Source organism: Globicephala melas, chromosome X (assembly GCF_963455315.2).
Source record: "Globicephala melas chromosome X, mGloMel1.2, whole genome shotgun sequence".
Taxonomy (NCBI): Eukaryota; Metazoa; Chordata; class Mammalia; order Artiodactyla; family Delphinidae; genus Globicephala; species Globicephala melas.
In genome coordinates this window covers 33,305,660-33,320,271 of record NC_083335.1, presented here as the reverse complement: position 1 = coordinate 33,320,271, position 14,612 = coordinate 33,305,660, and the positions used below count along the sequence as shown (strand labels likewise).

The 14,612-nt window shown below is 44.6% G+C and overlaps 1 protein-coding gene across 2 annotated transcripts in view; it reads right to left on the bottom strand.

The window, feature by feature from the left end:
* TRPC5 (transient receptor potential cation channel subfamily C member 5) overlaps positions 1 to 14,612 on the bottom strand; it is a 265,763-nt gene that overhangs the window by 44,464 nt on the left and 206,687 nt on the right. For both annotated transcript variants that reach the window (XM_060292268.1, XM_030835730.2), the window contains 3 exons: positions 12,805 to 13,141; positions 11,307 to 11,446; positions 6,578 to 6,900 (listed from right to left, as the gene is read on the bottom strand). In XM_060292268.1, coding sequence (XP_060148251.1) covers positions 6,578 to 6,900; positions 11,307 to 11,446; positions 12,805 to 13,141 — 800 coding nt within the window. The remainder of the gene's footprint in view (positions 1 to 6,577; positions 6,901 to 11,306; positions 11,447 to 12,804; positions 13,142 to 14,612) is intronic.

The following is a 14,612-nucleotide window of genomic DNA, read 5'->3' as shown; positions in this document are numbered from 1 at the left end:
AACTGGAGGATGTACCAGAAGAGAAAGGCTCCTTGGGAGAAAGCAGTGCTATCATCCTTTCACAAGTTGTGCTGATAACACACATGGAGCAAAGGCATGGTCATCTCTTTGGTTATCCCTACCCATTTTGCAGTTCCCCAGACCTGCAATTTCTCATTTCATCCTGCCTTTGACAAGCTTCTAACTCTGGTTGGAGTGCTCCCACCCTACTCCCAACCTCTAGTCTCTACTTCTGTCCTGTCTCCTTCTCTGCCCAACTCTTGTTTGACCTGCCAGGCTCAGCTGAAGCCCCACCTCCTCTAGAAGTTTCCCCTGACTCCTTTCCTACAAGGTGGGGTTAGATGATCCTCTTTTATTCTCCCATGGCAGCCCAGCCTTAGTCCATAAAGGCACATGTCATGCTGTAGAGGCAAGAGAGGCGAGTGGCTAAGAGCAAACTTTAGACACCTTTACTTATTAACCATATGACTCTGGGAAAGTGGCACAGCCTCTTTAAACTTCAAGTTCCTCATCTCTAAAATGGTCATTTGTAGGATAAATACTAACTGTTATCATTTATTGTGCTCTTACTATGTGCCAGGCACACATTGTAATATTTGATTCTCAAAATAACCCTATGAAGTAGCTACTATTCTTTTTTTTTTTTCAGATGAGAAACTGAGGCACAGAGTGGTCACACAGGCAGAAAATGGCAGAGGTAGGATTTATACCCAGCTCTTCTGACTCTGGAGTCCAAACACTTAACCACCTTTTTTTTTTTTTTAATCACATAAAGTACTGCATGTAACACACTCGGCACAGTGCTTGGCATATAGTAAGCATTAAAAATGTGGCTATTCTAATTGTTCACTTGTGTTCTCCATTAGACTATGAACTTCTTGAGGATAAGGATGCCATTTACTCAGTATCCTCATTGCCTGGCACATAGGAGTTGCTGAGTAAATGTTGAATAAATCTATAAAAGATTATAGAAGCACATAAGTAAGGAAAGTATGAATGAGTGGCACCCTTCCCGTGATAACAACAGCAGGAAGGCTATGAGCTGAAATTAGGAGAAAAAGCTGAGATACTCAATAAGGACCTTTAAAACCTGGTCAGAACAAAAAGAAGAGCCTTTGATGGGGACTGAGTTTGTATCCATATAAATAAGATGGGAAAATATGGGCTGAATGTTGGGTAGAGAAATCACCATTGGTTAAGTAGGAATAGCCACAAATGAATGGTGATGGTTTACAAGGAGGTCCCAAGTGATCTGCTAGGTCATGGCTCTGTCCTCTTCAGCTTTACGTATATTCACGATTATTGCAACTTCCCACAACTAATTTTGCATACCTTTACAAAATCAGTCTCACACTTGCACCCTGGATACAAGCACAGACTGGAACTTGTATGCCTGGATTGAAATCCTGACTCTGTCACTATCACCTTTGTGACTGGGAGCAGTCTGCTTAACTGCTTTGTACCCTAATTTCTCAATCTGTAAAATGGGCAATAATAATAGTGCCTACCTCAGAGCATGATTGTGAGAATTAAATGAGTTAATTCATGTCAGGCTTATTTTTTTAATAGTGCCTGGACCTAGCACTCAGCAAATATGCTATTTTTATGACTTTTATTAACCTCCCACCTAAATCCAACCTTGTTGTTTCACGTTTCTTTATTGCCTTTGTAGATGGTCACTCATTTGCGTATCTAGTTGCAGTTATGTTAGTTGCAATCATAGTGTGTACAATTTTTGTGTTTTGAACCCATTATTGACCGGGGCATTTTTGCAGAAACTAACACCTGGGGTCGTAATACATCTCCGGTCAAAAATGTGTTAAAAATCACACATTTCATAAATGTAATTTTAATAGCCACCCAATATTCCACCCAGCGAATACCAAGCCTGAATGACAGTTTTATCAATGCTTTGGATGAGAATAGGTGGCAAGCTTTTTAGATCTTCAGACGATACAAGACTGGGAGAGACAGCTGATAGAGTGGACGACAGAATCAAGATTCAGCAAGATTTCAACAGCTTGGAGCAAGGCGCTGGAACTAACACGATGAAGTTTAGTAGGGATCAATGTAGACCTTTGTTCTCTGGCCAAGTGCCCACGTACAGGATGAGGGAGGTAGAAGAAAGGCCAAGGGTTTTCTCTGACAGCAAGTGGATCAGTAGAGTGACAGAGCTGGCTAGATACTTTAGCCATGTGAGGGGGCAGAAGCAGAAGTGAATCTTCTAGAACTAAAGATAGGATTGCTACTAGAATTCATCCTTTCATTCAGTTGTTCAATGGGCATGTTGAACCCCTTTATGTCTATGGTAGGAGCAAGGCCTCTAAAATGGGGGTCTCAGTCTGGTGGGTAAGAGACAACAAATGACTAAAATATGTTATCTATTACATTATTATTATTACTAGTACCTCTATTATTATACGTTATCTATTATAATGGAGATGGACTTAGAATGCCATGGGAGACACACAAGGAGACTGTATCTGAGAGTGGGGTCGGAGTGGGTAAGAAAAGCCTTAAAACAGCAGGTGAGGCTTTGGCAGATGCTTGAAGGATGCATGAGAGTGGTCCAGGCTGGCCAGGTGGGGTTGGGCATTCCAGGAAGAGGGAGTGGCGTGTCGTATACAAGGGCCTGTAGGGCCGAGATGCTCTCCTGAAGTTGGGAAGAGCAAGACATTGACTATGGAGGAGAGGAGTGACAGGCGTGAGAGGCGGGCTCCAGATTCCCAGGCCCTGTGAGCTATAGGAAAGAGGAGAATTTTCTGCTGGAGAATATACAGATACCAGGCAGGCATGAGACCAGGGGGCGACAAGGTAAGACTAGTATTTAGAAACTTCTGTGTGGTGGGTGGGAAATCGTTTGCGGGGGCAACAAGACTGGAGGCAGGGAGACCACTTAAGACCCAGCAGTTTTGGGGAGAGATGGTTTAGGCCTGAATCAAGACAGTGGGGTGTGTGTGTGTGTGTGTGTGTACAGAGGATGGGTTTAAGAGATATTTAGGAAGTGAGTGTGAGACAGGATGTGTTGCTTGGGGGAGTGGGGGAGAGGGGGAGAGTCCCAGATGACTCCTAGGAGTCTGCCTGGTGTCATTGAATGAGATGAGGAATTAAGACGGAAGTGGGTTTGGGGTGGGGCTATAGAGATAAGGAATTTAGTTGTGGATGTTGTGTTTGAGAGGCCTGCGGCACAGCCAGGTGTGTTCAGGAGGCATCTGGAGTTGAGGGTCAGGACCTCAGAAGGAGAAACAGCACCACCAAGTTAGCTTTTTGCCACTTCCGCCCTGTTTCTTCCCAAGCCCCGTGCCCGCCGAAGGATGCCTTCCCCATTGCTCTCAACAGTGGATGAAGGCCAGTATTGAATACTGAACTCAAACCACCCACAGTACTGTCATGTGCTTGTCAGCAAGGATAACAAGGTCCCCCTGAATTGTGTGCCCAGAAAAATTTTTCTTTTTTAAGCAGGAGAATAGCAATGACATCTCTGGAGAATCAGAAGGAAAAGGGTGACAGCAAGCAGATGCCATAGTTTACGTCAGATCTGTTAACAAGCTCCCTTTTCCCCTTCTCTAAAAACAGAGTCTTTCTGACGCTCTAAGTAGCATGTATTTTAGCAGGTATTATAAATGCCTGAGTTGAGGCATTTAAAGGAAAACATAAATCTGAGTCAGACTTCTGTGGAGGAAAAAAGAAATCAACACCTAGAAGGGAAGTTAAGGTAACATTACTGCTGATCTGCCCCCAGCATGACAATGCTTCTTTATACCTGACACCCCAAGAGATAACTTCATGTACTGCAGGTGCCCATTCTTGTCAATTGTCCCTGCTGGGCAAGTGATGAGAACCAATGTCAGTTGGCAACAGGGGTGTTAATAATCACTACAGACTTACAAGGAGGCATTTCATAAACTTCCTCAGCAGAGTTCATGTGAGAGGGTAATTGGCAGGGACCTGGCCTCCCGGAAGGCGCCTTGCATTCAGGTGTGCGATTCTGTTGAATGCTTTGATGGGAGCAGATACGGTCTCCTGGTGCTCAAGCCACTACAAAATTGCTCTTTGTATTGAAAACAGGTTGATGTGAGTTCTGTCTCTAGACTAATGCAGGAGAGGAAGCAGTTCCTAGTCAAGAGGCATTAGCGAGGTGACCAGTTGCCTTTGTCCACTCCTGGTTGGCTTCACCAAAACGGCACTATCTCTTTGTCGTCCCATTTTGGCCTCTTTCCCCCTTTCACATAAGTCTGGTTTCCCCATCCAAGATTTTGCCCTGAGTTCTGGGAGGAGAGGGAGGGAGTGTTGCCTAGTGGAGGGGGTGGGTGCTATAAAATGGGCAACGCGGCGAGGCAACATTTTCCAAACTTTATTCACGGGAAGAGCATCTTGGTCAATACATTTGGGAAAACCTCTCCCTTTACTGTAGATTCACAATGGAAAATCTCTGAGAAGCCCTGCAGTAGAGAAACCTTCTTAAATTTGTCCCAGCATTTCCAAAACTCACTTGATCAGAGATCTTGTTTTCATGTCTATTCATATCCCTGTGAACTGTGGTTATCTGTCATCTATTTTAGGAAATGCCGCTAGAGGCAAATAATAAGGGTAGGCTCATTGCCTTGCTTTTTCCCCTCTCTATTGGTGCAACTTGGGGTCAGGCAGAAACCCTTTTTTTCCCCCTGGCCTTTGTTACTTAACACATTTCGAGAATGTCTGAGTCCATTGATCTGCCCTAGTTTATAGAGTTAAGCGGGAAAATTGTATCTCAATTTAATGACTAAGAATCTCTCACGACCTTGGGGTAATTGCTGTGATTACCAGATGACTGGCTCTCTCCAGAACAGGGGCTAGAGATGGATAAGGTGTAGGACACTGAGTCCGGGGTAAGCTCAGGACTGCTCCCGGAACCCAACACTTTTCCTGACATGTGCTTATTTTCTTTCTCTTGTCTGCTTCCCCTAACAGTGACTTGTGAGAAAATAAAAGCCATTCTGGAAGCTTAAAGGTCCTAGAGAAGTAGGTGTTGGGTTTACAAAGAAAAGGCACAGGGGTTCCATAGGTCCAGAGGCAGTGGACTCATGGACAGAGAGTCATGAGCTGTCTCCTGTGTCCCAAGTGGGAAAAGGAGACATTTCCAGTCACTGCTTGGTGCCTTTTGGCCCACCTGAAACCTTAATTTAACCCCAGAAGTTGAGCTGACTCTCATCTTACTTTTAGCCTGTCTCTTTTGCATCTAGGAATCAAAGATTCGTCATCCCCCTGCCCTCTTATTTATTTTTCTCTTCCCAAACCACATGTGTCCGTGAGCCAGGGCTGTTCTAGCAAATCCCATTGCTCTGACACCATCTAAGCGGTCTTAACTCAATTCCAGCCTTTGGGTATGGGGAGATATTTTCCCCCCATATCACCAATTCTCTGACACCAGTTGGGTGTCCTACAAGTCAACTCAATTCTGACACCACTGGGAGATAACGTCAGATTCCATGGATTCAGAGCTCAGTCCCACAAGACCGCTCCCCTTTCCCACATTCCCAGATGCTAATTACAAGTCCAGGTTGTCCCCTGTGCTTCTGACCAGCTGGCTATAGATCAGAGCTTCCCACAGCCCTCTCCTGGGCTTTGAGTACCTCACAAAACTCAGAGAAACATTGAAATGACTAGATTACTGGTTTATTATAAAAGGATACAACTCAGAAACAGCCAGATAGAACAGGCATACGGCAAGGTATGGGCGGGGTTGCAGAGCTTCCCTGCCCTCTCTGATCACCCACTCTCCCCAAATCTCCACGTGCTCACCAACTTGGAAGCTCTCTGAACCCTGTCCTTTTGGGTTTTTATGGAGGGTTCATTACATAGTCACGGTTGATTAAATCATTGGCCATTGGTAACTGAACTCAATTTCCAGTCCCTCTCCCCTCCCTTGAAGGTGCAGGGGTGAGACTGAATGTTCCAACCCTCTAATCACATGGGGGTAACCGGCCCCCATCCTTAGGTGAGGTCCAAAAGTCACTTTGTTAACACAGCCAAAGAGACCTTCGTTGTTCTCATCGCTTAGGAAATTCCAAGGCTTTTCGGAGCTCTGTGCCAGAAATGGAGACAAAGAGCAAATACATATTTCTTATTATTAATCACAATATCACAAGGTGCATTCAGGTAATTTTGCGCTCTCCCTTTTTCTTTGTTCTTGATTCAGAACAGTTACATTCGCTTTGGCAATCACTTGTTGGGAGGTATAGCCTTGCCGCTTCATTTCCTTGGTTAGTGATGCTTTTTAGAGAGAGGAATTATTTACCCCTTCCCATGAATTCCTTTAAAAACATGGGATGTGACCAAAATAGTTCAGAACTAACCCTTTAGATGAGTTCCTGGGAGCCCCTGTGTGTTTGTCTCTTTCCTCCCTCACCTAACTCTACTTCCCGTCCTGGTCCCCTGCAGGGAGGGAAGAACCTTCCTTCACTTCAGACCCTTCCGGTTGATCCATAAGTGAGCTCTGCATGCACTGTCAAGGGGCAGTGATGAAGCTGTGGACGGAAAATAGGGCAAAGAAGGAGAAAGCAGACAAAAGGCAGAAGAGGAAAGCTGGGAGTCTTACGTGGAGAAGGCATTGTTCTGTTTCTCGCATCGGATCCCCTTGCAGTTGTTGGGCTCATCGATTGCTCTGGTCTCATAATAAAAGTAAAGCTGGTTCAATCCATTGGCAAAAGCCAGCAGTACCAGGCAGTAGATAAAGAGGAATTTGAGGATATCAAGCAACATGCGCCCCAAAGAGATCTGCAGAGGCCCTAAGTGGGAGTTGGCTGTGAAGAGGGATATGAGACGCAACGAACTTAAAATGTTGGATATCGCAAAGAGAGCTTCTGCAATCAGAGTTGGGTGCCACATTTCCCATTCTTCCCTTGGACGAGAACCATTATACTGGAAGAAACAACAAGTGCACAAGATGAGAGGTACAGCGAGCATTTAGAAAACTTTCCCCTCTTTTCTCCCTTCTGCACCCAAATAAAGCCACGAAAGTAAGCATCAAGCATTCATTTATACAACAGCTCCCCCCGTGATTGGCACTATTTGTCTTTTTTTCCCACCCAATCCATACATGATGCGAATAACACTCGTCCTCCCACCCTCATCGAAATATATACCCAGCACATAGATGTAGAAAAATGAATTTCAGAGCAATTATCTGGAGTAACCACCTGTAGTTTATCAACAGACATTTTTGAAGTGTGAGTTGACCAGATTGTTGAGAAGTGTCCCTGGAACAGAGCCACAGGTATGCCCAAATCGCTCTGCTTCCTAATGAGATTTCAAATCAACTTTCCTACCCAATCCCCCATTTTGTTCTGAGCACTGCAGACGACTTGTAGTTACTGAAGGACAAGCGACAGGTTCAGTCTCCTCCGTGTGCAGTGTTCATGTTGACTTCCCTGCTGACTGCAGTTTGGGGCTGATAGAGCATCCTTAGAGGGTCATTACTCAGAGTTTTCTGCCAATACGCTTTTCTCCCATACTATTACAAATGGCACGTCAACCTTCCAGGTAGTAAATTTAGTACTGTCCGCACAGTGGTGTATGGATGTATTTTATTGTTCCTTTGACAGTCTGACAAATTGCAATGTCCCTCTAGCACAAATGAAGAACCAGGGGTTGAAGAAGGGGAAGAGCCAGGATTTCTGGGGTTGGCTGCCCATTTTTCAGTCTTGCCTGAGCTTTCAGCTCCTGGAATATTAGAGGTCGCCTCGTGGAAAGATGGCTTCGACGTGAGGTCTGAGCTCCAATTTGGGCTTTGTCGCTTAAAACTGCCTCTCTCTCTCTCAATTTCACCAGAGAATGAGGATAATATCTACTCCTACCCACTGCACATGTCTGTGATTATGTATCCATATGTGAACGTCTGTGTACTCCATAAGGGGAGGTGTTATGGAAATATAAGAAATTGCTTTTTACCTTCCCCAAGACAGAAGTAGATTTTGCCTGGAATTCAATCCGAAGCATATTGCCTTGAGCACTCATCTAAATATCACAATTTCTCAGGACTAAATGTAAACAACTTTCCTGAGAAAATGTTGCATCGAGGGCCAAATTATATTGTTAGCATTTCTAAAATGTGCTTCGCTTCCAACAACTGAGGAAACTGGTGTTGTTAAAATCATTGTGTGTATCCAATATTCTTCACTGTCAGAGGAGTTTGGAGAAAACTTGCTTCTGTTTCAAATAGACTTGGGGTGGCCAATTGGTCTTACACACTCTTGGCCAAATCTTGTATCTCTCTGTTTTTCTTTCTAAAGAAAACATTTGCTGCATCGTTGTGAGGGGTGGACATTGTTATGCCTGTTTTACAAGTGGAGGAGCTGAAATCCAGAGAGGCAGAGTGAGTTGCTTAAGGTCACACAGCAAGTTGGTGGCAGAGCCAGGACCAAAACTCAGGTCTCTGCACACTCAGTCTAGCACTATTTCCGTTAAATATTACATATATGATAGTTGATATCACAGCACATATGTTAGATAGGCCTTTACAGGTTTGGTGGTCTATGTGAAAGATGCAGATTCTTTGCTGATAACAAAACAGACCTATATTTTAAAACTAGGTACTCTCAACTGGAACATGCATAACTCAATTTAGGGTTTTCTCTCTCCACAGGCACACCTGTAACCACAGGGAAGTCTTCTGCCCATGGGCTGGTGAGTTTGGATTTGCAGGACAGTCAAAAGTGTGAAAGGTGATTCTCGTGGCAAATCTATTCTTTGCATGTATATTTTTGGAGAAAGATATTATAGAATATGATAGCAGGGAATAAACTTGGAGCTCGTTTAGCCTACGTAGAGGTCAGCAGACTTTTTCTGACAAGGGCCAGATAGTACATATTTTTGGCTTTGTGGACTATATGGTCCCTGTGGCAACTACTCAACTCTTTCCTTCTAGAACTAACAGGCAATACATAAACAGATGAGGCAGTGGCCCCAGTTTGGCCTGCAGATCATAGTTTGCTGACCCCTGATCAAACGCAAATGGTTTTCAAATTGCGTTCCTTCAAGCCTGAGGGTTCAGTGGAAGCACCTGGTGGCTACTGTGGAAACCAAAGAGGAGGCCTGGAAGATTCATTCCTCGATTCAAATTCATTCCTTTGAGCTCCTTAATATATTCAAGTTCTGCATAAGTTTTAATTTCAAGATGTGGTTCCATGGAAAACAATTCAAGGCCTGAAATCCATTGATCTAGTCCAGTTTTATTTTTCAGAGGCAGTGTCTGAGGCTCAGAGAGGTAGAAGGATGGCCTGTGGTAATCCAGCTAATCTAGCTCCTAAATATCAGAGCAGGGATTACATTTACGTTTCCTGACTCTTGAGTTAGTGATATTGGGAGGCAGGTGAGTTTTCTTATGTTCTTTGGGATGGAATGCAGCTTGAAAATTGGCCTCTACGCTTTTCAAAGGGGGGTGAGCTCAAAAGCAAAATAATGTGAGGTGGAGTATATACACTGTTGACTAGTTTTTCACGCTAATGAAGGATTTTCTTAAGGCCAGTTTATGCCATGGTGCTTCTGTACTGCCTCAGTACAATAGTGACCTGAAATTTTTCAAAGGGCCTGGGGACCAGCCCTGTGTCTTTACCTCGTAGAGGTTGGCTCAGCCTACTTGGAGAAGTTCATTTCAGACTGGTGTGCCTCTGTGCAAGCGTGGACCAGACTGCCCATTGATAGTTTCTCAGTGCAAATCCAGTCTGCACGTGGAATGTCTTGCTTGGTAAATTCTCCTTTCTTGAGAAGGACTCTAACTTCTTGGCAAATGTCTTTTTTTGGGTTCAATGTCAGTTGAGGGGCATTTACTCAGCTTAGTGGAGCTGATTTATCCTTACAGTCTATGGTGGGGAAGTATCTGGTCCTTGGAAGGCTTGCCAGTGAAATTGGACAGGTTATGTGATTAACTAACGTTGGGCATCTGTTGACACATTTTCACATCCCCAGGGGTTAATCCTTTTGATCATTTATTCTAAACTTTCCTGTTTAAGCAGAACCCACCAATTTCTAGATTGATAATTTATTGTCCCTTCAGGATATAAATACCACTGCCAAACGAAGAATTTTTTTTTTTAGGCAAACAGTGTTACTTAGTCATCCAGGCACATTAACCATAGATTCAAACATTTTCCTTACCAGCTTTTTCTTGTAACGAAGTTGTAAGTATGTGTTAAACGATCACCATCAGTGAAAGCATACTCTTAGGCTTTCAAAAATGTTTCAGGACTGCATTCAATATTCACGCTCCATGTAACTAACTCCAAAGGTCTTAAAATTTATGCAATATGCATATTAGGGATATAAAAATAAACTAAGTTGGCGATTTGGGGGACAGCCATATTCCCATTCTAAAACTCCTTCATGTGGGATTTAGTGCCAAAAAGCATGACTGACTAGACAATCTTGGAGATGGGATTGTCAGCCTTTCTCACGCTGGAGCAGTTCAATTCAGGGTATAGGGAGCACAGCCATTCCATTATCTAATGAGCACCAAACTCGAACTCAGAGCCTGTGACTACCCAGCATGAGGTGTTGGACGTGAAGCTGTTTTTCAGGATAATTCAGGCTGTACATTGTGCAGGGACAACATCAAGGTGGTGTGTGTGTGTGTGTGTGTGTGATCTAGATTCGTAGAGAGACATAGATTGGGTGATACTCGAAAGGCGGGATTCATAACAGCTTGAATGATCATCCTGGTGGTGGAAGTGATGTGATTCTAGGGTTCTGCTCCCTATCCAATGAAGCACACTTGAGGGAAGTGTGAATATTTAGCTCTGGGAAGAGACAGCTCAGCGGGTTAGGGAGAGATGACTTCGTATTGAAAGCCCTTTATGGAGAAGGAACAGCCCCGTTCCGTTTGACCCTATAGGGAGGAAGGATTACTAATGGATGTGTCACAGGGAGAATAATATTAGAAAAATACAAAGTAGCACTTTTTAATGAAGTGACAAGTATTGAGAGAGGCTTCTGGAAATTCAGTGAATTTCCTAGTCTCTGCCCTGTGCAAGCATCAGTGGGCCATCTTCTTGGCGAGGACATTGTAGAAAGGACGTAAACGCTAATTGAGATGGGTGACTGTCAGAGTTGAAGAAGCTAAGAATTCATTGGCAAATTGCTCCATTCTCCACTTTCTTTGGTTAGGTGGACACTGCTTACAAACCACTGAAAGAATGTCTGTTTTATGGTACTTTTCCACACGGACTGAACTGTCATCAGCACTTTCCTCCTAAACTTTTTATGCTCCCACAGCTAAAGCTTAATGTAACCAAAATCATTGTTTAAGAAAAATGGCGAACATTCCAAGTTACCTTGACATAGGCCACGATCTTCAGGGAAATAGTTGCCAGGTAGAGTGAGTTCATTGCAAAATCCATCAGGTTCCACCAATCATGGATGTATTCAGTAAATCCACCGTCCCACATCTCCTTAATCTCCCCCCAAATGAAACCTGAAGGAGGCAAAAGGTTTATTTCTTCACAGCGTCAGACTAGACATCATAGCAGGATTCTCCCAAATGAAGAAAGAGGAAATCAATGAATGAATTGGGGGTCAGTGGAGCCCCTAGAGATAGTAATAACTTTCTTCTTTCTTTACTACCTCACCTCCCTGTCTTGAACTCGCCAAGATAGGCTTTACCTAAAGATGTCTATATGTTATAATTTTCTGGATACTACTCACTTTTACATCGTTACCACAGTTACTGGAATGTTGTTGCAATTCAGGGCGTCTGATTCTACCCTCTTCCCATTTTAGAGTAGGGGTAATTTCATCAATGAATTAATTAGGTCACTATTATCCCATAGTCCTTAGTTTCCACTATGTGCTAGAGGGAAAACTTCTCAATGAGCTTTGAGGTGAGCAAAAGCTGGCCATGGTCCAAAGTACTGGATGTTGGGACTGGAGCTAGGCTATGGGGCCCAGAATAATTTAGAATCCTCTTTTCTCCTCTCTCCTCTCATTGCGTGTGGGTTTCATGGAATTCTGCCTGATGGCATAGATGTTTCTTTAGCCTTGGAATGTGGAAAGCAGTAAAAGGTGTGGCTGTGGTCTAAAGCAGTGAGTCTCAGACTTTAAAATACGCGGGAATCTACCGGAGATCATGCAGATTCTGATTCCACAGACCCAGGGTGAGACTTGAGATTCTGCATGTCTCACAGGTTCCCAGATGATGCTGACGTTGCTGGTTTGGGGACCACAGTTCGAGCAGCAAGGACTTGGAGGATGGAAATGCATTGGAGGGTCCAATGCAATGGAATTATGCCTGGAGGCTTCTGGTAAGGCTGCTTTAACCATGACTTGTGTGAATTTCCCAAGGTTTCCCTCTGGTTGTGAAATCAGTATCTAAATAGGATGTGGACCCTGAATAAGTAGTGGGATTGTGTGGAGTAGTCACAAGAAAGCAGCAGATCCGAGTGCCACCCTGCCCCCCAACCCCAGTTATGGGAAAGAAGGCATTGAATAGACTGACCAGCACTTGCCCTGCCTAGCTTACCTGAACCTGTCCTGACTTAACACTTGGCTTTCCCTCTAAATCAACTGACAGACAACTTCCTTGTCCTTGATGATGTTAGGTTAGCTGAAACAAGCCTTGGGTACACTGTCAATCTCACGGTGAACCCTGTGGTGCTGAGCGGCCAGGGCCTGGGGAGGAAGGAACCACATTTCTGACACTCCCAACAAAGGACAACCCCACTGCACAGAGGGAAGGTGCCCGAATTCAGGGCCAGTCCAACTGCCTATTCCAGTAGTTTCTTTAGACAGGACCAGCAGGCAGTCTGGCCATAGCTCCTGGTCTCTTTGACTCACCGAGAACCCAAGGCAATATCATCCATTCCACTACAGTCGGGGGAGGCCCCTGCACATGGAGGTCCGTCCTGATGATGTGCTGAGAAGCCAGGAGAAGCATGAAGAGGAAGGTCAGATATGAGGCTGTGTGGCAGATAAACTTGATAAAGGGTTTCTTGATGAACAGCCCAAGGTTGCTCCTGGGTGAGATCAGATAAGCAATAGACAGCATGGGAAACAGGAACCCAATGGTCATGCACGTCAGAAGCTTGACTACCCAGTGTTTCCGCCGCCATCCAGGGAAGCCATCGTACCACAGAGTGGCAAGCAACTGTTGGCAGTTGGGCTGGGCCACAAACTGGGAAAAGAAGAGAACAAGTCAGGCATCTGGGGTGTCCAGGTGGAAGTCTACATTCATAATAGCTCTCCTAGTTTATAGCCAGCTGCACGGCCAATCCCCAGAGGAGGCCTGATCTCCAGGCTCCCATGCGTGGGTCTAACCTCAGAGACAGCTCTGCATGTCAAGCTAGGAGACTGGATCTTCCTTAGGGTTGATTATCTGTTTCATACATTAAACAGAATCAATCACTCTGGTTTGTGCTTTGGCGTGGCCCCCTAGTTCCCCTCCCACTGTGTTAGAGAGATGCTTCCCCGAACCTGGCTCTGCGTCAGAATCATCCAGGGAACATGAAAAAAAATCCCAATTCCCAAGTCACACCACAGCCCACTAAATGAGCCTCCCCGGGGAGTAGAGCGTGGGCAGCTGTTTTACAAAGTTCTCCCGGGAATGTACATGCCTCTTAGCAGAGAATCATGGGGATGTTTCATTTCAGACGGATTCACTTTTACTCATTCCCCTAGCTTACATGAGGTCATCAACAAATGTGTACTCTGGGCAAACACGAACTGGCAGCAAATAAGCTCATGCCTGTGGCTGTGGTTTGGAATGGAAATGAGTTCCCTTTTTGACGTTTTCTTTTTTCCCTTTTGGTTCTGAGCACCTCTTGGTTGGCTAGCAAAGAATCAGGTTGCTACTTTGCCATTTATTTAACACGCTCCCTAGTCTAGACATGCAAAGGAGGCAAAGCTATTTGGGGGCCAATATTATACGACAGTGTCTAACTCAGCTGGGATTTTACTTAAAGGCAATCTACAGAGTGTCAGTGATTAATAGTTAAGAGATCATCAGCATTGCAAGTCACCCTCCGGCTGTTACTTCCTGGTAAGCAACTCAGTAGGGAGCTCAACTGTCAGCAATGATTTTAAAGATTGCCTCTATCTGATTACTCCAGCTTCCCATGGGAAAGGTTAAACAGCACTGCACCATACAGCTTACTAGTACAAAGGAAATAAAATTCTTCCATCATTTACCTAACACCCGAGGTAAACTAGCCCAATTTTACTGTCGGTATATCTGTGAAGGTCACTAGCTTCCCACCAAAACCATTCTTTCTTCCTTGAGCACAGGCTGGACTACATCTCCCAGGCTCCCTTGCAGTGAGGCGTGGCCACACGACCAAGTTCTCAATAATGGAATGTGAGGAGAAATGATGAGTGGCACCTCTAGGCCTGGACTATATATGTCCCCCATGTGTGCTCCTCTATGTTCTCTCCCCCTTCTTGCTGAGTGGGGTGTGGTAGCTCAGGGTGGCCTAGGGGCTCCTGTCAGCCCGTGTCCTTCAGTGACTATGTGGAGGAGAACTATCTTGTTGACCAAGAATATCTGTCTTGGACAGTTACATGACTGAGATAATTCTATTGTGTCTGAGCCATTATCCGTTTTAGGGACTAGCCTACCCTAAAGCAGTTTACTATTACCAGATGACAAA